At 42.4% G+C, this 26,523-nt stretch overlaps 1 protein-coding gene across 1 annotated transcript; it reads left to right on the top strand.

The window, feature by feature from the left end:
* Positions 1-917: 917 nt before the first annotated feature.
* On the top strand, positions 918-26,000 carry LOC139175988 (ADP-ribosylhydrolase ARH1-like). Its single transcript, XM_070767460.1, has 8 exons — positions 918-1,147; positions 3,274-3,503; positions 7,718-7,816; positions 13,000-13,105; positions 13,207-13,286; positions 15,220-15,403; positions 22,273-22,487; positions 25,733-26,000. Exons 1-8 carry the CDS (start codon positions 1,137-1,139, stop codon positions 25,894-25,896), a joined length of 1,089 nt encoding a protein of 362 aa, XP_070623561.1. The 5' UTR covers positions 918-1,136; the 3' UTR covers positions 25,897-26,000.
* Positions 26,001-26,523: the final 523 nt, after the last annotated feature.

Here is a 26,523-nt window from a genome sequence, read left to right as displayed (position 1 = left end):
ACACTCCCCGTTTGGAGGAATCCACCAAGAGGGACCATCCATGTTCCTCGGGGTCACATGTGCTCCCCCCCAGCATTGCTCCGTGCCTCCCAGGGACCTCGCTCCACTATTTGAGAAGCACTGGGCTAGTTACGCCCTCTCAACCATAGTAAGAGAGCAATGGCACACTACTGAAAAATATACCAAGAAAATTGCAAGAACTATTCTAAGCAAGTCACCTGGTGGAAATCTTAATACCTGTAGTTCTAGAGGAGACAGCAGAGGAGGGAAGAAAAACCCTCAGAAGACAGCAGTGGCAAATAATTTATATACTGTTGCCAAGAACTATACATGGATATGACCACCGAGTAGCCGGTTGGTTGCATCACATGATGCAAGTTACATGTGAGATGGATACTTCTGTCAGTAAATAAAAACTTGGCAAAGGACAATTACAGCACCATTTTCCCCAGTAATGTAAGCAGGAGTCCGTAACCATGGCAATGTGGACTTCAATTCCCAGAATTCCTGAGCCAATCATGCTAGCTCAGGAATTCTGGGAGTTGAAGTCCACATGTCATAGAAGAGCCAACTTTGCCTACCCCTGGCCTAAGGGTAAGGTTTGGGGGTTTGGGAGATGTTACTACAGAGTTTGGTAGTGAGTTCCAAAAAAGTCATTTTTTTTCATTCCCATTATAACTTTGAAGGTTCCTAAATGAACTGTTGTTAAGTCCAGGGCTACCTGTACTTTAAAGGTGCTGAGTTTGAGGAACACCGATCTAGCAGCCTCTCTTTCCTCTGCAACCAGCCTGCGGAATCTAGAAATCCCTAGAGATCTGCTAGGAAACCGACCGAGCGAGCCTCTTCTCTGCACCTCCATCTTACATGGTGCAAAAATCAACGGAGTTATAAACGGGGGGGAAACCTTTTGGGCAGCCAGATGAAATCTCAGCAAAGTGCAGTCAGAGGGCGGGGAGGGGGGACGGGCAGGCCCAAGTCGGTTGCGGCGGAGGGGGGGGACAGGGACGGATTTGTAGACTCTTTCTGTTTAAAGTCCTCCAATTGGACGACGGGAGAGGGTAGGACCAGCCTGGCGAGTGGCTTTTCAACGTCGGACAGACGAAGACGGAGCGGCCGCCCCCCTCCCCTCCGCAATCATGGATAGCTCGTAAGCGATTGCTCGCAACCCCCCTCCCTACTTCGCCTGTTAACAATCAATAATCAATTCATAACCATTGATTTATGCTGATTGCTTGTTTAGTATCCCATAACAACCACTGCGTTGTATCTTATGATTTATTATGATTGTGTTTTATTCTTTATGATCATGATTTATAATTTGTTGCTTATGTATGTATACTGAGAGATTAGGCGCTGGAAGCAAATTCCTTGTGTGTCCATTCACACTTGACCAATAAAAAAATCCTCTAAACATGCAAAATGTGTTCGATTCCTATGGCTTTCCTTAGTCACCTGCAGGGCTGTTACTTTAAGACAGAGGTCTTCAAACTTGGCAACTTTAAGACTTGTGGACTTCAACTTCTGGGAATTGAAGTCCACAAATCTTAAAAGTTGCCAGGTTTGAAGACCTCCGCTGGGCACGTTCGCCGCCCCGATCCTCCTTTTCACCTGGTTCTTCTGCTTCCGTTTCCTTACCTTTTTTTTTTTTGCAACGCGGTTCTTTCGCGGGTGTATTAGGAGAAAGGGAGTAAGCTGCTAATATCGCGGCTCTCAGACCACACCGATATCACTACGTGGTCACTTTCTCCAATAGGTAGCATTCTTGCTTAGGGAACTTACTACCGTAATAGATGTAATACAGCGGCATTTCAATAATAGCCATATTAAGCCTTTGAAAGTGGTTCTGAACATCTGTAGAGTGGAGTTCTTTTTTAACTCCACGCTCTTCAGTGGGCTTTCTCTTCTGTAAATTTCCATAGGATCGCAATTGCAAACTTCCCAAGTTTCAAATGTATTCTAAAATCTTCCTTAAATTAAGCTTGTCTTCTGGTTGTTTGGTGGATGTGCCCTTTGGCAGAAGAACCATCATGAGGTTTTGCTGTTACAAGATCTTGATTTGGAGGGTGCTTTTATGCAACTTTCAGAGATCAACCATTAAATTAGCTAGTTAGATTCTTACTGGAAAGTTACTACAGGTAGCGCTCGATCTATTTGTTTATCAACTGTTCAAATTTACTTTAGTAATGAAATAAATGGCCTGCAACTTGTCTTTGCACTTACAACTTGCACAACAATTATACAATCGTGATAAAAATTTGGATTTTTGGCAACTAATATGGACTCACAAAGATTGCAGCATCCTGGTCATGTGATCACTTCGTAACCTTTCCAGCTGGGTCATGTGATCATTTGTTAACCTTTTCAGCTGGGTCATGTGATCACTTCATAACCTTTCCAGCTGGCTTCTCCCAAACAAGTCAATGGGTAAAGTGGAATTCGCTTATCAATCCATGTGATTCACATAATAAACTCTATCATTAATCAAACATGGCAAAAAAAATTTTTTGTAAAATAGGGTGCAATTTATTTAACAACTGCCTTGCTTAGCAATGGAAATTCTGGTCCCAGATGTGAGTATGTAAAGAACTAACTAACCGTATTCCTCAGAGAAAAAGCACACTTTCGCTTTTTTACTATTGTTGTGAGCCGCCCTGAGTCTGCGGAGAAGGGCGGCATATAAATCCAATAAATCTAAAATCTAATCTAATCATGTCTCAGCTTCCTTGTATATAGCAATTCTTCCATTTTTATTACTCTGGTCTGTAACTGCTAATAAAATGTAAGCCTGGTGAAGTGCCACTGAGATTACAACATAGAGGCCCTTTAATGTAAATTACTATTTTTATTTTGTGCCTGCAAAATATTAATTTGTGCAAATTATTATAATTTTTATTTCGTGCATGCGAATTTCAGGTTAACCCTGGTGCAATCATGACAAGCTGGTTTCAAAATACTAATTCTACGAAATGTGTACTTTCCTAAGGATTGGCCAGTTTAGTTGGGGAAACAGGATGGGGATATCCAACCTCAGCAAATAGATTCTAGTGAATTAATACAAGTTGCAGCTTTTAGGAGTGTAGCTGGCTCTGTTAAAAAGTGCCATTGCTAACATGTTGTAAGCGGCCCTAAGAAGAAGGGCGGCATTAAAAAAATTGAATAAAATAAATAAATAAATATTTTTAAAACATATTTCAATATTTTCAACACATGCATGGGAAGGTTTTACAGTGTGTTTGTGGGTGCTGCATTTTGTAATATATTTTTTTCCTGTAGCTACCGTACCCCCTCCCAAGAAGCCTATCGTGCAGCCATGGTGCTTTCTGGAGCTGGGGATGCCCTTGGATATCGCAACCAGCGCTGGGAATACTGTACTTCGGGGCCCCAGATCCACCAAGAGCTCCAGGAAATGGGGGGACTTGGCAAGATCCATGTAGCTCTTCCTGATTGGCCAGTCAGTGATGACACTGTGCTACACCTGGCGACTGCTGAAGCCCTGGCCACAGGTGAGTGGTTGGAAGCGATGGGAAGCCTTGTAATCTTATTTTGCAAATTTTTGTTCCTCCCACTACCAAATAATAATAATAATAATAATAATAATAATAATAATAATAATAATAATAAAAATAATAAAAATAAATAATAATAATAAAAATAAAAATAATAATAAATAATAAATAATAAATAATAAATAATAAATAATAAATAATAAATAATAAATAATAAATAATAAATAATAAATAATAAATAATAAATAATAAATAATAAATAATAAATAATAAATAATAAATAATAAATAATAAATAATAAATAATAAATAATAAATAATAAATAATAAATAAAATGATAATAATAATTTATTAGATTTGTATGCCGCCCCTTTATGAAGACTCGGAGCGGCTCACAACAACTAAAGCATCATATACAAATCCAATGTTAAAAGAGTCTTTAAAAAAAACCCTATTAAAAACAGTCATACAACCCAAACACACCATCCATAAAGTCAAAGGCAGCTAAAGATATATCAGTTCCTCCATGCCTGGTGACCTAGATGAGTTTTCAAAAGTTTGCGAAAGGCAAGGAGGGTGGGGGCAGTTCTAATCTCCAGGGGGAGCTGATTCCAGAGGGCCGGGGCTGCCACAGAGAAGGCTCTTCCCCTGGGTCCCGCCAGACGGCATTGTTTCATCGATGGGACCCGGAGAAGGCCAACTCTGTGGGACCTAATTGGTCTCTGGGATTTGTGTGGCAGCAGGCGGTCCCGGAGGTATTCTGGTCCTCTTGTGGTGTTTTATAGGAGTTTGGGTTTATACAACGAGGTTCGATTATTGCAATGCCCTATACATGGCACTGCCTTTAAAGAACTTTTGGAGACTGCAGTTAGTGCAAAATGCAGCCATGCAAGATGTTATGAGCCTTCCAAGGCATACGCATATCTCATAATCACTCTGTGAGCTGCATTGGTTACCGATTGGTTTCCAAACGATATATTTAAAGTGTTGGTTATGACCTATGAAGCCCTACCTGTCTCATGTCTCACGTATCCCAACGGCTGGTCAGGTCCCACGTAGTCGGCCTTCTCCAGGTCCTGTCAGCTTAGCAATGGTGACTGGTGGGGCCTAAGGGAAGAGCCTTCTCTGTGGCAGCCCCAGCTCTTTGGAAGCAACCCTCCGGGGATTTGCACCACCCCCACTCTCTTGGCCTTTCATAAGGTTTTAAAAACTCAATTCTGCCGCCAGGCCTGGGGCCGTTGAGCGCTGGCATCCTGCTCTGGCTGGTGATATGAGTGTATGATTATGGTTAAAAGGAATGTAGCTGCTAGTTTTTAATAATCCTAGGGTTTTAGTATTAGATTTTGTGCTTGGCTTTCTCATTGCTATATTTGTATTTTATCCCTGTTTTGTAAGCCGCCTTGAGTCTACAGAGAAGGGTGGCATAGAAATCCAAATTAATTAATTAATGAAGAAAGAAAGAAAGAAAGCCAGAAAGGAAGAAAGGAAGAAAAAGAAAGACAGAAAGACAGAAAGACAGAAAGAAAGAAAGAAAGAAAGAAAGCCAGAAAGGAAGAAAAAGAAAGACAGAAAGACAGAAAGAAAGAAAGAAAGAAAGAGAAAAGAAAGAAAGAAAAAGCAAGAAAGAAAGAAAGAAAAAAGAAAGAGAAAGGAAGGAAGGAAGGAAGGAAGAACTCTTGGTAAAATATTTCAAGGTGTATCTGTCTCCCATCTTAGAGGCCCATGCAGGACTTATCCAATAGTAGCAACTTCTGCTTTTTAACCAACGGTGGCAACAGGCGACCATTTTAATTTCTTGCCTGATGTTGAAAAAACTAAGCCGAATACAAGTTGGTTAGCACTCAGCTCACTCATAATAGGAAATACTAGGGTTATAGCTTAGTTAGTGTTTCTTAACCTCAGCTACTTTGACAGGTGGACTTCAATTCAATTCCCAGAATTCTCCAGGTACCCTTCTTAAAAGTTGCTGAGAAAAATTGGAGTCTCCAATCCCCAGGCTGCAGCCTATTGCTGGGCTGAGGCCTATTTGCAACTAGGACATAGGCTGGCACACAAGTGCTTGCATGCAGCTTGATTTGTAATCACGTTGTGTGTGATGTGTGGACACACTGGACTGCCACTTATGCAGGTCAAGCTGGGAGCATGTGTGTGTCAGTCTGCCACTCACACAGCTCAGTTTCCCTTTCCACCCCCAACATGGACTATCAAGCTGCAAAGGTTGGTGACCACCGACCTAGATCACTGGAAGTCAGAAGTTAATGGTGGCAGATTACACCTGTACTGTTACCAATTAGTCAAAAGGGACATGAAGTCAATAGGAACAGCAGCTACCTGAGATGAATTGGAATATAGAGTCATAGAGTCTAAATAGACATTTATTTAGCCCTTCATGGCACCGGACCAGGATATCTGCGAGACCGCCTTCTGCCACACGAATCCCAGCGGCCGGTTAGGTCCTACAGAGTTGGTCTTCTCCGGGTCCCGTCGACTAAACAATGTCGTCTGGCAGGACCCAGGGGAAGAGCCTTCTCTGTGGCGGCTCCGACCCTCTGGAATCAGCTCCAGAGATTAGAACTGCCCCTACCCTCCTTGCCTTTCGTAAACTCCTTAAAACCCATCTCTGTCGTCAAGCGTGGGGGAACTAAGACATCTCCCCCTGCCTATGTAGTTTTTGTGCATGATATGACTGTATGTATGTTTTTTATATTGGGGTTCCTTGCTTTTTAGACTTTTTAAATGTACTATTGTTATTTTAGATTCTAATTATTAGATTTGTCATTATGTATTGTTTTTAATAACTGTTGTGAGCCGCCCCGGGTCTACGGAGAGGGGCGGCATACAAATCTAATTATTATTATTATTAATAATAATAATAATAATAATAATAATAATAATAATTTATTATTTATGCAGCCCTTCTCTGAGGACATTCCTAGGATGGTGGCTTGAAATTAGTGGTACAAGCTTTCTGAGTTTAGGTTTGGGGATTACAGTATGATTTCATTTTTTTTTTTAGTTCTTAATTCATTTGTGCCTTTCTCGTCAATTGTGTCTCTGGGTAGCTCACCTCATTTTAGGGTACTCACGCTCTTGATGAGGTGGGTGATTCAAGATGGTGCTGACTGAGATATGAAGGCTCCTATTCTTAAGCAGTGATAGCACAAATGTTTTTCTCAACAACCTTTACCAACTGGATGGTGATAAATTTGGTTGCCCTTCATGTTTTACTTCTCCAATTAGCATAGCTAACAAAAGTAATGACCTTTAAAGCCCTACATGGCATTGGACCAGAATACATCCGGAACCGCCTTCTACCACACGAATCCCAGCGGCCGATAAAGTCCCACAGAGTTGGCCTTCTCCGGGTCCCATTGACCAAACAATGTCGTTTGGTGGGCCCCAGGGGAAGAGCCTTCTCTGTGGCGGCCCCGGCCCTCTGGAATCAACTCCCCCCGGAGATTAGAACGGCCCCCACCCTCCTTGTCTTTTGCAAATTACTCAAGACCCACCTATATCGCCAGGCATGGGGGAACTGAGACATACTCCCCAGGCTTTTATATTTTATGTTTGGTATGCATGTGTTGTATGGTTTTAAATTGTTGGGGTTTTAGATATCTTTTTCTTTTAATATTAGATTTGTCTCACTGTTATATTGTTGTTGTATTACTGTTGTGAGCCGCCCTGAGTCTTCGGAGAGGGGCGGCATACAAATCTAATAAATAATAATAATAATAATAATAATAATAATAATAATAATAATAATAAATATTACAGGAAAAGGGATCCTTCAGAAGGAATTACTTTATTTATTACTTTATTTATTTATTTATTTATTTATTTATTTATTTGTCATACAAATATAGTATTTTATTGTAGTATGTTTAACATAATATAAGTATAAAGTAGAGATAGAAAAGATAAAAAGACATTAGGACAGGAACGGTAGGCACAGAGGTGCACTTATGCACGCCCCTTACAGACCTCTTAGAAAAGGGGAGAGGTCTATTGTAGATAATGTAAGGTTGAAAATTTTGGAATTGGGGGAAGAAACATCAGAGTCCGGTAGTGAATTCCAGGCATTGGAATTTTGGAATACAGGAATTTTGGATAAGCTTCTATTGGTGATAAACTGCATCAAAAGAAGTCCTCGGCAGAGTCTCAGATTTAAAAATAAAAATGTTTATTTTGTGTTTCCCATCTTTTTTGCTTAGGGAAGACTGGGGAGCCCTTGTTCCAGGAGCTGGCAAGATGCTATGTGGAGGCCATGAAAGATATGGAGGGAAGAAAACCTGGACCCACCAGTATTCTGGGTAATACACCATGTATTTATTTTTGCAGGTTTTAAGTACAGATAATCCTTGATTTATAACCATTCCTTTAATGACTATTTCAAAGTTGCAAGGTCAATTGAAAAGAGTGACTTATGACTGGTCCTTACACTTATGGCCATTACAGCGTCCTCACATGATCAAAATTCAAGCACTTGGCAATCAGCATGTGCTTTTGATGGTTGCAGCATCCCAAGGTCATGTGGGTGCCAATTATGACTTTCCCAGCTGGCTCCCAGCAAGCAAACTCAATGGGGAATACAGGATTCACTTCACATAACTTGGAAAGTTCAATCCTGACAGACAGACCACACTTACTATTTTCACATTGCATACATTATGTTCAGGCTGGGTTTACTGTGCCGCTGTTACCTGTATGCTGTGCACACAACTTTGGGTGTTCGGCATGCACGTGCATGCGTCCCAGCAAGATTTTTCTTATGTGCATGCACAGGAAGCAAAATCTCATATATTTTTTTCACGGAAGTAAAAATCTCATGTGTGCGCGCATCCCCTTACAAGATTTTGTTTCCTGTGCATGCACAGAAGAAAAATCTCATGGAGACATGCACAGATGCATGTGACATCTGTGCGCAAATCCCATTTTACTACCGGTGCGCAAGTGTGACCTGTACCCAGGGGTGGGCCAGGCCCTGGAACCGTGGGGACACTGTTCTAGTGGTGGAAATGGAGCACGTAGCCTAGCTCCAGTGCCGCCAGGCATGCACACGCAACTTGCATGATTCTGGTAAAAATTACCAAATTTTTGCTTCCACGCATGTGCGGAAACAAAGAAACCGGCAATTTTTGCCCAAATCTCGCTGCCAGAAGGGCGTTCATGCAAGATTTTGGATGTTGCACATGTGCAGCAGCCGAATCTCGCTCTGGCACCTAGAGCAGCAGCTGGGGCCAACAGCAAGAGCGGCCTGCCTGAGCTCCAGCTCTGTTCTCTCCCTCGCTGCAGGCATCTCTTGGTGCGGCAATGCCGCCCCGAGCAAGTCGTGGCCTTTGGAGCAGCAGCACTGTGCTCCCAAAGGCCACGACTCGCTCAGGGTGCCATCACCGTGTCGAGAGATGCCTGCGACGAGGGAGAGAACAGAACAGGCTGCGTGGCTGAAACTCGGGGCTGCCTGGCCTCCTCCGCGCGCTGCATGCCATCTTTGGCACCGGAGAGAATGTTAAGGCAGTCGGCAGGCAGGGGAGCACTTGGACTGCTCACGGCGGAGGCACCGCTCACAGCAGGGCAGGCAGTGGTCAGGCAAATTGGCAGGGCAGGTGGCAGGGGTAACGTACCCAATTTTTGCTGTTTTTGGCTTTTTTGCTTCTGCGCATTCGCGAAAGCAAAAATTACCAGAAACTGCACATCCTCGCGCAAGACTTGGCTTCTACACATGCGCAGAAGCTGAAACCCGCACTGTGCAAGCACGTACGTGCTCCCAGCCCTATTCCAGTGGCACCGGGAATGGTGTCCCGTTGCTACCTTTGAAAAGTGTTCGGAAACTTCAGATCGTGCAGAACGCAGCTGCGAGAGCCATTGTGGGGCTTCCAAGATTCGCCCACGTTTCCTCAACACTCCGTGGCTTGCATTGGCTGCCGATCAGTTTCCGGTCACAATTCAAAGTGTTGGTCATGACCTTTAAAGCCCTACATGGCATGGGACCAGATTACCTCCGGAACCGCCTGCTATCGCATGAATCCCAGCGACCGATAAGGTCCCACAGAGTTGGCCTTCTCCGGATCCCGTCGACTAAAAAATATCGTTTGGCGGGCCCCAGGGGAAGAGCCTTCTCTGTGGTGGCCCCGGCCCTCTGGAACCAACTTCCCCCAGAGATCAAAACTGCCCCCACCCTCCCTGTCTTTCGTAAACTACTCAAGACTGATTTATACCGCCAGGCATGGGGGAGTTGAGATATTCCTTCCCCCTAGGCCATTACAAGTTATACATGGTATGTCTGTGTGTATGTTTGGTTTTATTATAAGGGTTTTTAGTTGTTTTATTAATTGGATTTCTTCATGCTGTTTTTATCATTGTTGTTAGCAGCCCCAAGTCTGCGGAGAGGGGCAGCATACAAATCCAATAAGTAAGTAAGTAAGTAAGTAAGTAAGTAAGTAAGTAAGTAAGTAAGTAAGTAAGTAAGTAAGTAAGTAAGTAAGCAAGCAAGCAAGCAAGCAAACAAACAAACAAACAAACAAACAGGTAGGAAACTAATACCGATGCTGTTGCATTACAGTTACAAGACTAGCAGTTCTTTGAGTTAGTCTAATTTTTAAAAAGGCACGTTCAAAATCCAAGGATGCTCTTAATTGTAGTAAAATAGAGTAACAGAGTCTTGAAACCTCTCAGTATTTCTCTGTACCCCAGTGTTTCTCAACCTTGGCAAATTTTAAGATGTTTTGACTTCAACTCCTGGAATTCAACAACATGTCTGGTTAGTGAATTCTTGGAACTAAAGCCAGATATCTTAAAGTTGCCAAGGTTGAAAAGGGTTGTTTGCCACGTTATCTTGTGGCAAACAACATTCAGATGGGTTTCTTTTGAATTTATCACACTTTCCTCTTCTTTTTTTGCCTTAAAAATACATTTCTCTTCCCCCCCCCCAATAGCCTGCTCATTCCTTCCCCCTCCCAACATTAACTCTCAATTTCTCTACACAGAGAGGGAGGGAGTGACACCTTAAGGTGTCGCAGCGAATGTATTGTAGTAAAATGGAAAAACAGAACCTTGAAACTTATCAGTATTTCTCTCTACCCCAGTGTTTTTCAATCTTGGCAGCTTTAAGATATTTTGACTTCAACTCCTAGAATTCAACAAAATGTCTGGTTAGTGAATTCTTGGAAATGATGTCCAGATAACTTAAAAGTTGAGAAAGAGGGTTCTACGTCAGGCATGGGGGAACTAAAACACCTCCCCCTTGCCCATGTTGTTTTGTTGATTGATTGACTGTGTGCCTGTTTTTTTAATATATACAGTGATCCCCCGAGTTTCGCGATCCCGATCATTGCGAATCGCTATATCGCGATTTTTCCACCCGATGACGTCACTCCCTTCCTTTCTCATCTTTCTTTCTCTCTCTCTTTCTCTATCTTGCTTCTTCCTTTCTCACACTCTCTTCCTCCCTCTCTCATCTCTTTCTTTCCTTCTCTCTCTTTCTCTATCTCTCCCCCTCTTGCTCTCGAGCGGCGGGCGGCACCCAGGGAAGGTTCCTTCGGTCCACCCACCAGCCTGGGCAACGGGGAAACCCCATCTTCGGCTCCTCGCTGCTGCCGCGCTGCGGAGCAGATCAGCTGTTGGGCGGCCGAAGGGGTCTTCCCCGCCGCCCACACGCAAACTTCACCATCTGCGCATGTGCGGCCATGGAAAAAGGGGCGCGCATGCGCAGATGGTGTTTTTACTTCCATGCTGCTACATCGCGAGTTATCGATTATTGCGAGGGGTCTTGGAACGGAACCCTCGCGATAATCGGGGGATCACTGTACTGTTTTTATGAGATTATTAATTTTAAATTGTAACTAGATGGGTGGGCATTGGATTTGGTATTATGTACTGTACTGTTTTTTATTATTGTTGTGAGCCGCCCCGAGTTTGCGGAGAGGGGCGGCATATAAATCCAATAAACCTAAGCCTAAACCTAAACATGAACTTGTGGGTTTATTTTGAATTTTTCACACTTTCCTCTTCTTTTCTGCCTTAAAAATCCATCCCTCCTTTCTTTCCTTAATAGCTAGCCTACTCCTTCCTCTTCCACAACGTTAGCTCTAAATTTCTTTGCATAGAGAGGGATAGCCTAAGGTTATACAGCAAATGTACAATAGAAACTATAACTGAACAATAGACTTCTTTTATCCCTGCTTAGTCAGAGCCACAATTTATAACAGCCATGTTATGGGTGACAGTCAGAGATGGTATTCAGCCAGTTTGGGCAAGCTGATTTTGCTCTAGAGATGGAGATGTGGGAGGGTCAGTGGGCAGAACACCGAGGATCGGGTGGCGGTCTCTGCGGGATATTATTATTATTATTATTATTATTATTATTATTATTATTATGTCAATACAACACAGCAAATGAGATCACTATGCTGGATTTCGTATTTCACAGTTTTAGACTGTGTGTGTGCTTGAATAAGGCTTCAAAAATGTGATTCCTGCTTCACTAATGACATTCTTTGCTGGATGAAGTTTGTCCGAATTTCTGGTGAGCTGGTTTCTTCTGTTGAATGATAAATAGACTCTGTTATTTAAGGAATGCCATTAGGCCAAGCTAGCGCTTGCCCCAGACTTTGTTGATGCGTCACCCCAGAGAGAGGAATAACTCCCTTTTAATAATAATAATAATAATAATAATAATAATAATTATTATTATTATTATTATTATTATTATTATTATTTATTAGATTTGTATGCCGCCCCTCTCCGAAGACTCAGGGTGGCTCACAACAATAATAAAAACAATGTTACAGTGGAACAAATCTAATATTAAAAGAGAAAAAGACATATAAACCTTATCATTTAAAACCAAACAACACATACAGTATAAAAGCCTGGGGAAGGTGTCTCAGTTCCCCGTGCCTGGCGGTATAGGTGGTCTTGAGTAGCTTACGAAAGACAAGAAGGGTGGGGGCAGTTCTAATCTCCGGGGGGAGTTGAGTCTATTTCCTTGCCCTTCAATATGCTTTTTGCCGGGTGTTGCTTTTATCAATACAGAGTGTGATTTTACCATGCAATAAGGGACTGTTGAGTCGGTAGGTTCACTCCTAGAGGTCAGAGCGAACATCTTGGATACCAGGTAAATGCAGGGGCTGTGTAGAGGCTTTGGGAGGGCAAAAAACAGGCCTAACAGAAGTATCTGGAAACAGGCCTGTTTTTGGCCTCTAGAGTCTGGGGGAGACTGTTTTTGCCCTGCTGGAAGCTTGAGGAAAGCCTCTACACCCTGGGGAGGGTGAAAATACCCCCCCCCATGGGGCAGGTGTCTGAGTAGGCCACGCCCCCATGGCCACACCCAGCCAGCAACCAGGCAAATAATTGGTTGCTAAAATTTTTGAATCCCATCTCTACATACACAAATCTTCCACTTTAGATCAAACCCTTTATTATTATTTTTTTAAATGAATACAATGCTCAGGACAAAGAAAGTCTAAGTGTGCTATTTTCCCCCACCTGCTTCTAGGAACATCTCAGTTATGTCCAGGAGAGCCAGGTGGATATCACATTCCTTTCAACTCTAACGCAACCGGTTGTGGTGCAGCTATGAGATCCATGTGCATTGGGCTAAGGTAATACATGTTGGAAGAAAAAATACATGTAAAGTATCAATAGCAGAATGATCGAAGGTCAACGCAAGTTCATCCTGATTCTCAACCAATATTTCTTCCAGGTATCCTCAGCCTTCTGACCTCAACGCCTTGATCCAAGTCAGCATAGAAAGTGGAAGAATGACGCATCACCACCCCACAGGTAAGGGGATATATGGAGCCATTGTTACATGACTGACAGATCTCAAGGCTTAAACAGAGATCTGTAACCTTAAACATTCAAAGAACCATCTGGAACTATTTCCCACAGAGAAAAAAACACTGGGAGCCACAAAATTTGGTTGGGCATGGCCAACTCAACATCACTCACTCCCAATGACATGATCCCCCCTCCCGGCAGTCACACCTCACCAGCCAGTAATTAGGGAAGACAACCAGGAACCACAAAATCCTATTTTCTCTCCCCCTTCTCTCTGTATCTATGTCTCTCTCTCTCTCTCTTTCTTCTTTTTGGAAATCCGGGCTGGCTGAGGAATGAGCGCAAACCGCAGGGGAGGCTTCCCTTCAGTCGACCCTCTACTCCTCTCTTTTCCGAGATTTGGAGATGCTAAACATGAATGATTGGTATTGTGTTGATTATGTCACAAATTCTGTATAATACATACCGTACTTTTCCTATCTATCTTCCTTGATGTAATCTGAATTGGATTTTTTAAATAAATAGGGCCATGCCACTCTTCCCCAAATTATTATTGGAAAAACATGATTTTAGCCTGTTCCTAATATGTAAAATCCTGGGAAAACCAGACAATTTCAACGTGAATCATCGTTTACAGATTAAAAATCCTTCTTCACTTGTGCAGTAATGAAACTCTGTTTTGCCACAATAAAAACAAGGCAAACTTGGTCTCAGGAATAAATGCTTCAGTTTTATACATCAATTCAGCTTTCAATCATTTGGTTTTTATTAAGTCACAGGCCAGAATTATAAAGTCAGTTTTATTATGTGTCTTTTTGTTTTAGGCAATATGCATTTTACTCCATAGATTGTAATACAGTGATACATTGTCTTACAAACTTAATTGGTTCCGGGACAAGGTTCGCAAGGTGAAAAGTTTGTAAGACGAAACAATGTTTCCCATAGGAATCAATGGAAAAGCGATTAATGCGTGCAAGCCCAAAATTCACCCCTTTTGCCAGCCAAAGTGCCTGTTTTTGCGCTGCTGGGATTCCCCTGAGGCTCCCCTCCATAGGAAACCCCACCTCTGGACTTCTGTGTTTTTGTGATGCTGCAGGGGAATCCCACCAGGGGAATCCCAGCATCGCAAAAACAAGTGCTTCGCTGACAACGGAAGTCCGGAGGTGGGGTTTCCCATGGAGTGGCGCCTCAGGGGAATCCCAGCAGCGCAAAAAAGGGTGCTTCGCTGGCAACGGAAGTCCAGAGGCAGGTCATCCCAGCGGCGGCGGTGGGTTTGTAAGGTGAAAATAGTTTGTAAGAAGAGGCAAAAAAATCTTAAACCCCGGGTTTGTATCTTGAAAAGTTTGTATGACGAGGCGTTTGTAAGATGAGGTATCACTGTATTTTAGATGCCCTGTTTATACTTTCGCTGTTAATTAACATACCAGCAGAGAAACATAGTATAGTTTCTATGAAATTTCTTGTCCTATGAAAATCCTTTGGGTATGAGCTTAGCTATATTGTTTCCTTTTCTATCTTCACTCTTTTAGTGCTAGAAATGTTTGTGAAACATCACAACACACCCATTGTCAAAGCCAACAAGAGGGATCTCATTCACATGCTTTTATCTGGAGGTGAAATGCTACCAGTTCGGATCAGTTCCCCCAAACCAGTAGTAAAAATTGCTACCAGTTCAGGCGAACCTGTATATCTGACGATCAGCTGTGTGATGATCAGCTGTGCTGTGTGATACAGATTAGCTGGAAAGCAAGATTTCTAGCTAATCTAAACTATGCACCCCAGCTGACCTCCCCCTTGCTGTTCTACTTACCTTTGCAGATTCTGATGGCTTCAACATGCTCCTTTTTCAACACTATACATTTTGGTAGCTTGGAGTAAATTTCAGTAATTCAATCCAAAAGAAAAAACACGTCCTTTCTCTACTTCCCCTGTGTAGGCTATTTGGGATCTCTGGCCTCAGCCCTCTTCACTGCGTATGCTGTCCAGGGACTGCCCCTTGAGCTCTGGGGATCTGGGTTGCTGAAGACTCTGCCCCTTGCCCTGGAATACATCCAGGCTGCTGGGGTTGAGACTGAAGCCAATGTAGCAGCTTGGTCCTATTTCCAAGAGAAGTGGGAATGGTAAGTAGTTGGGGAGGGAACAAGGAATGCAGGGTTTTTGATTATAGCTGGAAGCCATAGTAGAGGAGACATGTGATTCAAAAATGTGATAGATAGATAGATAGATAGATAGATAGATAGATAGATAGATAGATAGATAGATAGATAGATAGATAGATGTGGGGGGAGACATCCACATACCGCAGGCCTGTTTTGCTCCCAGTGGAATCTGCCAACGAAGTCTCCTCTGACCAAGGAGGCGTGAGTGACAGGGAGGAGGGGAGTTTGGCAGACAGCCCAGGAGGAGATCAATCATCTGTATCATCCCTGGATTCTGAACAAGAATTAATGACACATCCACGCATGCGTAGAGTGATGCTTAGGAGACAACAACTGAAGGATTACTACAAGAGAAAATGAGGCCACCTGTGGTTGGGTGGGGCTGCTGTAATTAGTGCTACAGATAAAAGTGCAGCCTGGTGTTTTAACCTCATGGCAGTTTATCTGATTCATTGTTTCATCAAGATCGTAGTTTTTGTGCTGTTTGAGATTGTGTGTGGACTCTCTGGACTTTAGAATTGGACTCAATTTCCCAATTATTGGGTGAGCAATTCTATTGCATTTAACCTGTGCCTTTTGTGTATCAGAAAATCCCTTTGACATTTAAAAAGGGATCTGTTTCTGTTTTTCTGTTTATAAAAACTTTTGGTTTTTCCTTTTATTGTGTGGTGTGCGTCTTCCTGGACTAATTACCCTGTAATTACGGGCTGTTGAAACACCCCGGCAGACTAGATAGATAGATAGATAGATAGATAGATAGATAGATAGATAGAGAGAGAGAGAGAGAGAGAGAGAGAGAGAGAGAGATGGATGGCAGGACAGGACAGACTGACCAACAGATATAATTTGAAGAACAATTTTTTGAGGATCCACTTTCCCAGTTTGCGGAAACTCTTAGGGAAATATCCATACCAGGATATACACTGTATAGGAAGGATAGAATAGAGAGAAGGGGAGGTGGAGTAGCCATTTATGTTAAAGAAAGTCTAAAAACAATACTAATTCAAAATACATGTAAAGATCTGGAGACCCTCTGGATTTGCATGCAAAATAAAGACGGTTCTGTCATTAGAATTGGGGTGATCTATAGGCCTCCAGGGCAATCTGAGGAATATGACAACAAGATGGTGGATGAAATTACCCAAATGGCAGTAAAGGGAGATATTGTGGTTATGGGTGATTTCAACATGCCTGATGTTGACTGGAATATCCCCAGTGCCCTTACATGCAAAAGTAAGAATATAGTAGAGGCCTTTACAGGAGCAGCTCTGGCACAGCTAGTTAAGACACCAACTAGAGGGGAGAATATTCTAGATTTAGTTTTTACAAATGGGAATTGGGTTTCAGAGGTCAAGGTGGGAGAAAATTTAGGTTGCAGTGACCATCTATGTTTGTGGTTTGATGTAAAAACTGATTGTGAGCAATCCTATACTGCAACCAAAGTATTGGATTTCAGAAAAACAAATTTTAATGCAATGGGGGAATATTTAAATAATGAATTAAAGGGGAGGGATAATATGGCAGGAGCGAGCACCCAGTGGACTGTATTAAAAAAGGCCATCTTAAAAGCCACAAGACTTTATGTAAAGCAAGTAACTAAAGGTAAAAGGAAGAAGAAACCGCTTTGGTTTAGCAATGATGTAAGGGCTATAGTCAATGAAAAAAAGGCAGCCGATAGGAGGTATAAAGAGTCTGGAAGTATAGCTGATAGAGAGGTGTATAAAATGAGACAGAAGGAGGCGAAACAGATAATATATGCTGCTAAAGCCTCAAAAGAGGAAGAAATAGCAAAATCTGTAAAGAAGGGGGATAAAACCTTCTTCAGATATATTAGTGATAGGAAGAAGAAAAACTGCAACATCACAAAGCTTAGTACCGGGAATAATACATGCATTGATGGGAATAAGGAGATCGCTGACCATTTCAATAGCTACTTCTGTTCAGTTTTCTCAAAAGACACCTTACAAAATAATACTATAGAGGGATATAGCATTGCTTCCAGCTGTACGGATTCAGCTCCAGTGATCTTAGAAGCCGATGTCTTAGAAGAACTTGAAAGATTAAAGATAAATAAGGCAATGGGTCCAGATGGCATCCACCCCAGAGTTCTTAAAGAACTCAGATCTGTCATTGCTACCCCCCTGACTGATTTGTTTAACCAATCCCTGTTAACAGGAGATGTTCCTGAGGATTGGAGAATGGCCAGTGTTGTGCCTATCCACAAGAAGGGCAGTAGAGAAGAAGCTGGTAACTACAGGCCAGTTAGCTTGACATCAGTTGTAGTTAAAATGATGGAGACTCTACTCAAAAAGAGGATAAATCAGCATCTAAAAAACAATAACTTATTGGACCCAAATCAGCATGGCTTTACTGAAGGCAAATCGTGTCAGACTAATCTCATTGAGTTCTTTGACTATGTCACAAAGGTGTTGGATCAAGGTGGTGCCGTGGATATTGCCTATCTGGACTTCAGCAAAGCCTTTGATACGGTTCCACATAAAGAGCTGATAGATAAATTAGTGAAGATTGGACTTAATCCCTGGATAGTTCAGTGGATTTCAAGCTGGCTGAAGCATAGACATCAGAGAGTTATTGTTAATGGCGAGTTTTCTGAGCAGAGTCAGGTTACAAGCGGTGTGCCACAAGGGTCTGTTCTGGGTCCTATTCTTTTTAATATGTTTGTGAGTGACATAGGGGAAGGTTTGGTAGGGAAGGTTTGCCTATTTGCCGATGACTCTAAAGTGTGCAATAGGGTTGATATTCCTGGAGGGGTCTGTAATATGGTAAATGATTTAGCGTTATTAGATAAATGGTCAAAGCAATAGAAACTGCAGTTTAATGTTTCCAAATGTAAAATAATGCACTTGGGGAAAAGGAATCCTTAATCTGAGTATTGCATTGGCAGTTCTGTGTTAGCAAAAACTTCAGAAGAGAAGGATTTAGGGGTAGTGATTTCTGACAGTCTCAAAATGGGTGAGCAGTGTGGTCGGGCGGTAGGAAAGGCAAGTAGGATGCTTGGCTGCATAGCTAGAGGTATAACAACCAGGAAGAGGGAGATTGTGATCCCCTTATATAGAGCGCTGGTGAGACCACATTTGGAGTACTGTGTTCAGTTCTGGAGACCTCACCTACAAAAAGATATTGACAAAATTGAACGGGTCCAAAGACGGGCTACAAGAATGGTGGAAGGTCTTAAGTATAAAACGTATCAGGAAAGACTTAATGAACTCAATCTGTATAGTCTGGAAGACAGAAGGAAAAGGGGGGACATGATCGAAACATTTAAATATGTTAAAGGGTTAAATAGGGTTCAGGAGGGAAGTGTTTTTAACAGGAAAGTGAACACAAGAACAAGGGGACACAATCTGAAGTTAGTTGGGGGAAAGATCAAAGGCAACATGAGAAAAAATTATTTTACTGAAAGAGTAGTAGATCCTTGGAACAAACTTCCAGCAGACGTGGTTGGTAAATCCACAGTAACTGAATTTAAACATGCCTGGGATAAACATATATCCATTGTAAGATAAAATACAGGAAATAGTATAAGGGCAGACTAGATGGACCATGAGGTCTTTTTCTGCCGTCAGCCTTCTATGTTTCTATGTTTCTATGTTTCTATTCCAACTGATACGGAGAAAGGAAGAAATTGCATCCTAGTTTGCAAAGTTTCTCAGGACTTTTTTGTTCCTTCTACTCCTATGCTTGTACCAGCAAAGGATCAAAGTTCACCAGTGTGCTAATAGTGACACATTAATCTTTATCCTGAGCCAAACAGGGAAAATACTGTGTGTTCACTGCTTTGAGTTATTTATAAAAATAATAAAGGTAGGATATAAAGATCATCTAGGAATGGCTATTAGGCCAGAGTGTGGTGGCAGGGAAATTACTAATGCATCAAAGTAAGTCCAGTTAACATCACAAGCTTCACTGGCTTCCTATAAGCTTTCAGGAACAATTCAAGGTGATGGTTACCAAGTACAAATCCCTTCTAAACCCCGTCTGCAGTTATCTCTGTGTGCCCCATGAGATCCAGCAGGGTGGTATGTGTCCTTCTAGGAAACAAAGTCATTAAGTGGGACCCAGGAACTGTGCCTTCTCTGTCCAAACAATGCCTGGTATATTCCTCCCCCAAATTTCATAGGTCTCTGAACCTGTTAACCTTCCACTTGTTTTCTCTCCCCCCATATACACACACACCAAATATTGGGCCAGAGGTTAAAAGAGTCCACCTGACAATGATTTGAGGATCAGATTATGTCTATGGATATTCTCAGTTGTCCAGGTCATGGTTGTCCAAAAGTGCTTTTTCAAAAGGCAAGTGAGCCAGAGGAAGCCTTACTTACTTGTCTGTCTGTCTGTCTGTCTGTCTGTCTGTCTGTCTGTCTGTCTGTCTGTCTGTCTCTCATATCTATCTATCTATCTATCTATCTATCTATCTATCTATCTATCTATCTATCATACCTATCTATCTATCTATCTATCTATCTATCTATCTATCTATCTATCTATCTATCTATCTATCTATCTATCTATCATACCTATCTATCTATCTATCTATCTATCTATCATATCTATCTATCTATCTATCTATCTATCTATCTATCTATCTATCTATCTATCATATCTATCTATCTATCTATCTATCTATCTATCTATCTATCTATCTATCTATCTATCTATCTATCTATCTATCTATTTGAACAAGTACAGGATTGTAGTTTGTATACGCATAACATAAACAGTAAATAATGATAAAAGAAGACAATAGGATAGTAGGACAGGGACGGTGAGCTCAATAAATAGCCGAGGTGGCGCAGCAGATAGAGTTCAGTACTGCAGGCCACTAAAGCTGACTGTAGACCTGTAGGTCAGTGGTTCAAATCTCATCACCGGCTCAAATTTGACAGCCTTCCATCCTTCCGAGGTGGGTAAAATGAGGACCTGGAATGTTGGAGGCAATATGCTGGCTCTGTTCAAAAGTGCTATTGCTAACATGTTGTAAGCCGCCTTCAGTCTAAGGAGAAGGGCGGCATAAAAATTGAATAAATAAAATAAAATAATAAAATAAATGGCGCACTTATGCACGTCCCTTAGCATGAAAGGTAAACTAGTGTGTAAAATATAGTGGCACCCTTTATTGTCCATTTTGAATGGCTGGTTCTTCCACAGCGAACTTGCATGGTTTCCTCACCCCAGCCAGGGGTTTACCCGATTACTTCAAGAAGCAGTCCGAGAGCATCTGGCTACTCAGGGGAGCAAAAGGGCTGATTTCCAAAGTCTCTCCTTTCTCAGGGAAGTTTCTACAAGTGTGGAGAATCTGTAGCAGAGGTCAGGGAATTTTCTACAGTCGAGGTGCGACTTCCGCCAGGGAAAAAAAGTCCAGATAACTTTTGAATTGAAAACAAAATATATATAAAATAATGTAAATTTAATGTGAAAGAGATAAAGAAATGAGAAATGTGATTGAGAGAATCCAGTTGACAAAAAGCCAGAAAAGGAGGCAGGATTAGATAAATATGTAACCTAAAATTAAACTAGAATAGGTTGGAAATTGAATTTAAGATTTAAGAATATGATTATTAGAATTGAAAAGTGAAGAAAAATTGCTTAGTCTGTCATTTATTAAATTAAAATTAGCTATTGAAATTATATTTCACTTTTTTCTTTCTTTCTCTTTGACAGACTGAATGATTTGTGAAATGTGATTTGGGATACTTAATTTTTTTATATAAAAGATTTTACAAACATATTTATTTATTTATCAGATTTGTATCCCTCTCCATAGACACGGGGCGGCTAACAGCAATAATAAGACAATATAAACAAATCTAATATTTAAGTTAATTTAAAAACCCCAATTTAAGAAACCAATCATTCATGCAGACATACCATGCATAAATTTTATAAGCCTAGGGGGAAGGGAAAGTCTCAATCCCCCCATGCCTGACGACAGAGGTGGGTTTTAAGAAGCTTACGAAAGGCAAGGAGGGTGGGGGCAACTCTGATATCTGGGGGGAGATGGTTCCTAAGGGTTGGGGCCGCCACAGAGAAGGCTCTTCCCCTGGGTCCCGCCAAACGACATTGTTTAGTTGACGGGACCCAGAGAAGGCCAACTCTGTGGGACCTAACTGGTTGCTGGGATTAGTGCAGCAGAAGGCGGTCCCGGAGATATTCTGGTCCGATGCCATGAAGGGCTTTATAGGTCATAACCAACACTTTGAATTGTGACCAGAAACTGATCGGCAACCAATGCAGACTGCGGAGTGTTGGAGTAACATGGGCATACTTAGGGAAGCCCATGATTGCTCTCGCAGCTGCATTCTGCATGATCTGAAGTTTCCGAACACTTTTCAAAGGTAGCCCCATGTAGAGAGCGTTACAGTAGTCGAGCCTCGAGGTAATGAGGGCATGAGTGACTGTGAGCAGTGACTATGAATATTCTTATTCGTTGAAGGTATATGTATTGTCATATATGTTTATTTTAAGGTGGAAAAAATATTTTTTAAAGAAAAAAACACTTTTGATTAGGGGTGAAATTCAGCAGGTTCTGACAGGTTCTGGAGAAGTAGTTTGGAGAACTGGCAAATACCACCTCTGGTTGGTCCCAGGAGTAGGGAAGGAATGGGGATTTTGCAGTATCCTTCCCCTGCCATACCCATCATGCCACGCCCCAGAACCCCTGGATCAGATTATATTTACTGTTCATGCTTTATTGTCCTTTTGTTTACTTTGTTTTTTGTCCCTAGGCCACCCTCCCATAATCCCTATTTGCGAGCTCGACAGCCATATAATTTGAATAAATAAACGTAACTTAATTATCTCACATTTAGGTACCTCAAAGAACGGGGTCTCATCGATGGTCGGGGCCCAGTTCGATTTCCTCCTGCCTACGGTCCTGCTGAGCGGGACGTCATCTACAAAACCTTTAGCCTGGATGGCTGGGCTGGGCGGAGTGGCCACGATGCCCCCATGATTGCCTATGACGCCCTCCTTGGCGCTGGAAGCAGCTGGGAGAAGCTCTGTGGACGGTCCATGTTCCATGGTGGTGAGTGACAACCTCCTCTAAAATGTTTGGTCCTAGAGCTAGCTAACACACACACCACACACCACAGATGTTAGGAGCCGTGAAGGGCTCCCTATCGCTAGCGCTACAGTGCACTCCTGGTGACTGGCGCAGGCACGCGGGTGTCCCACGTGTGTTCTGATTTCAGGCTCATGCAGATAATAATTGAAATAAATGATTGCTCAATGCATCTCATAATAAAACAAAACTTCTTTATTTTTCTTTGTTCTCTTCTGAAATACACCAACATTGCACACAGTGTTTTTCTTCCTCCTCTCTATCCTTAGCAATTAAGTAGATTAGCTTGGTAGTACTATCAACGCATTCCACAAGTCATTCTAAAATTTATGGGCTAATCAGGGCTAGCCAGAAATCATAAAAGCAGGCAAATAAATCACACAAAGATTATCTTACGCTCTGGAGCTTGCTGTGGACGCCCCCATCTTGGAACGGCAAGATTGATGAAATCAGCTTCTCTTCCGTTTCACACCCGGATGTGAGGTAATTAATTAATCCCTCTAATATCTCCTCCCCTTCTCCTCTAAGCATTTGTGAAACCTTCTGAAATGGACATTTCTCCATCTTTTATCTCCCCCATTTGATTTCCTGAATCTATTTGTACATCACTACCTCTGTGGTCTCCACTAACCGTGCTGTCTGTGGCTAAATCTGGCAAATTTACTATCTCTAAAACATCCTCCTCACCTGAGTCTGAATATTGCTCAAGCTGCAAGGGAGTATACACATCAATGTGCGTGCAGGTTGGCACGAGATTTGGCTTCTACGATGGGCAGGAAGCAAAATCTCATGGGAAGACGCTTGGGCGCGAGAGATTTCACTGATTTTCAGCGGTTTTTTGTTTCCACGCGCGCAGAAAATCGGCAAAATTTTGCACGTGTGAGCTTTTGCACATGAGATTTTGCTTCCTGTGCATGCGCAGAAGCCAAATCTCACGCTGGCATACCTGTGCAGGGATGCAGAGATTCATACACATCTCCATTTTTCCAACCAGGACTGCATTTCGGACCGTCCACGCAGCAGCCCACTACTGGTTAGGAGTCTTTATTAAAGGTTCCAAGCCTGAATTAGTATTCTCTTGTGCCAGCACCAGCTCAGTTCTAAATCGTTCCACAGGCTATTCACAAAAAGCCAACACTAGACCTCAAGGCAAAGTTTAGTTTAGTTTAGTTTAGTTTATTTAGATTTGTATGCCGCCCCTCTCCGAAGACTCGGGGCGGCTAACAACAATGAAGAAAACAATGTAACAAATCTAATATTAAAAAGTAATCTAAAAAACCCCAATTTAAGAGACCAAGCATACCAACAAGCATACCATGTATAAATTCTATAAGCCTAGGGGGAAGGGAGAAAAAAATTTCAATTCCCCCATGCCTGACGACAGAGGTGGGTTTTAAGGAGCTTGCGAAAGGCAAGGAGCGTGGGGGCAACTCTGATATCTGGGGGGAGCTGGTTCCAGAGGGTCGGGGCCGCCACAGAGAAGGCTCTTCTCCTGGGTCCCGGCAAATGACATTGTTTAGTCGACGGGACCCGGAGAAGGCCAACTCTGTGGGACCTAACCGGTCGCTGGGATTCGTGCGGCAGAAGGCGGTCCCGGAGATATTCTGGTCCGATGCCATGAAGGGCTTTATAGGTCATAACCAACAAAGACATGTCCAGTGCACTAGGCCAGGGGTAGGCAGAGTTGGTTCTTCGATAACATGTGGACTTCAACTCCCAGAATTCCTGAGCTAGCGTGATTACCTCAGGAATTCTGGGAGTTGAAGTCCTCAAGTCATAGAAGAGCTAACTTTGCCTACCCCTGCACTAGGCAAAAGCAAATTCCTAAGGCAGACAAAGCAAGGCAAGAACACTTCTCTGACTGAGCTAAATAACTGCTTCTTGGTGCAGTTTGTCAAGAGAGGTGAGGCTGCCTCTTCATGAGTAATCTGGCTGACCATCTTTGTGCCTGCCTCCTCTCAGTCCTATGTATTTTCTGATCTAGAGGAGGAGGTAGTTCTTCTTCATCTCCACCAACCAGATGGGTGCCCTCTCTACCCAAAGCCTCTGGGTTTCCCATCTGCAGCTGTGCCTCTCCTGTCTCTAACTCAGCTGGCAGCTCATCAGGTTGTTTCCCTGTGCTCAGCCGTTTCACTCGACTCATAGCTCTCTGGTGCTGGCACATCTTTCTCTGAAATGGCATCTGAGAAGCTCCTGGGGAAGCATCCAGGGGAGCCCTCACAGCCACTTAATCTAAGGGAGATTGTGATCCCGCTATATAGAGCGCTGGTGAGACCACATTTGGAATACTGTGTTCAGTTCTGGAGACCTCACCTACAAAAAGATATTAATAAAACTGAACAGGTCCAAAGACGGGCTACAAGAATGGTGGAAGGTCTTAGGCATAAAACTTATCAGGAAAGACCTAATGAACTCAATCTGTATAGTCTGGAGGACAGAAGGAAAAGGGGGGACATGATCGAAACATTTAAATATGTTAAAGGGTTAACAAGACCCCATGGACTTCCTATCCTCTACCATCCCCTGGAGTCCATTTAAGCTCACGGCGACTTCTTAAATTAAATACTTAAATCCTGCTGTATAGAGTGCTGGTGAGACCACACTTGGAACACTGTGTTCAGTTCTGGAGACCTCACCTACAAAAAGATATTGATAAAATTGAATGGGTCCAAAGACTATAAAAGGCTATAAAATGGTGAAAGGTCTTAGGCATAAAATGTATCAGGAAAGACTTAATGAACTCAATCTGTATAGTCTGGAGGACAGAAGGGAAAGGGGGGGACATGATCGAAACATTTAAATAAGTTAAAGGGTTAAATAAGGTCCAGGAGGGAAGTGTTTTTAATAGGAAAGTGAACACAAGAACAAGGGGGCACAATCTGAGGTTAGTTGGGGGAAAGATCAGAAGCAACGTGAGAAAATATTGTTTTACTGAAAGAGTAGTAGATGCTTGGAACAAGTCCTCGGAGAGAGGCGGCATACAAATCTAATAAATTATTATTATTCTTATTATTAATTATTATCCATGTGGTTGGTAAATCCATAGTCACTGAATTTAAACATGCCTGGAATAAACATAGATTCATCCTAAAATAAAATACAGGGAATAGTATAAGGGCAGACTAGATGGACCAGGAGGTCTTTTTCTGCTGTCAATCTTCTATGTTTCTATCTTAATTTTTTTTTTGTATGTTTCTTTTGTCCTACAGGGGACAGTGATTCCACAGGGGTGATCGCCGCTTGCTGCTGGGGACTTACATATGGTCTCCAAGACATCCCACCTGGAAATCACATGGAACTGGAATATCGAGGCAGGATGGTATCCGCAGCCGACTCTCTCTATCGCCTGGCTTGGCAGCGGGGGTCTGTTTGAGAAGCCGTTCCTATAACTAATATTCTCAATTCCCGGGAGGACATAAGCTGAAAACTTTCAATAGATTGAAACCTGCTGCTTTGAAAATAAATCGAATAGCTGTATTCTGACTCACTTTTGTGGGGTAGAGGAGGGATCCATGCCAGATTCTTAAGATTCCATATAGAGGAGTCCTTTAAAATATAAGTTCCTGTATAGATCAGGACCTGTCGACTAAACAATGCCATTTGGCGGGACCCAGGGGAAGAGCCTTCTCTGTGGCGGCCCCAACCCTCTGGAACCAACTCCCCCCGGATATCAGAGTTGCCCCCATCCTCCTTGCCTTTGGTAAGCTCCACCTCTGTCGTCAGGCATGGGGGAATTGAGATATTCCCTTCCCCCTAGGCTTATAAAATTTATGCATGGTATGTCTGTATGTATGATTGGTTCTTTAAATTGGGGTTTTTAAAATTACTTTTAATATTAGATTTGTTTATATTGTCTTTTTACTGTTGTTAGCCGCCCCGAGTCTGCGGAGAGGGGCGGCATACAAATCTAATAAATAAATAAATAGATGCGTCCACAAGGAAGTGATTAAACTTACTTCAATATGGAACCAGAACCATGTGATCGAAGTCCCACTCTTTG

Source organism: Erythrolamprus reginae, chromosome Z, assembly GCF_031021105.1.
Source record: "Erythrolamprus reginae isolate rEryReg1 chromosome Z, rEryReg1.hap1, whole genome shotgun sequence".
Classification (NCBI taxonomy): domain Eukaryota; kingdom Metazoa; phylum Chordata; class Lepidosauria; order Squamata; family Dipsadidae; genus Erythrolamprus; species Erythrolamprus reginae.
This window is presented reverse-complemented; position numbering and strand designations above follow the sequence as displayed.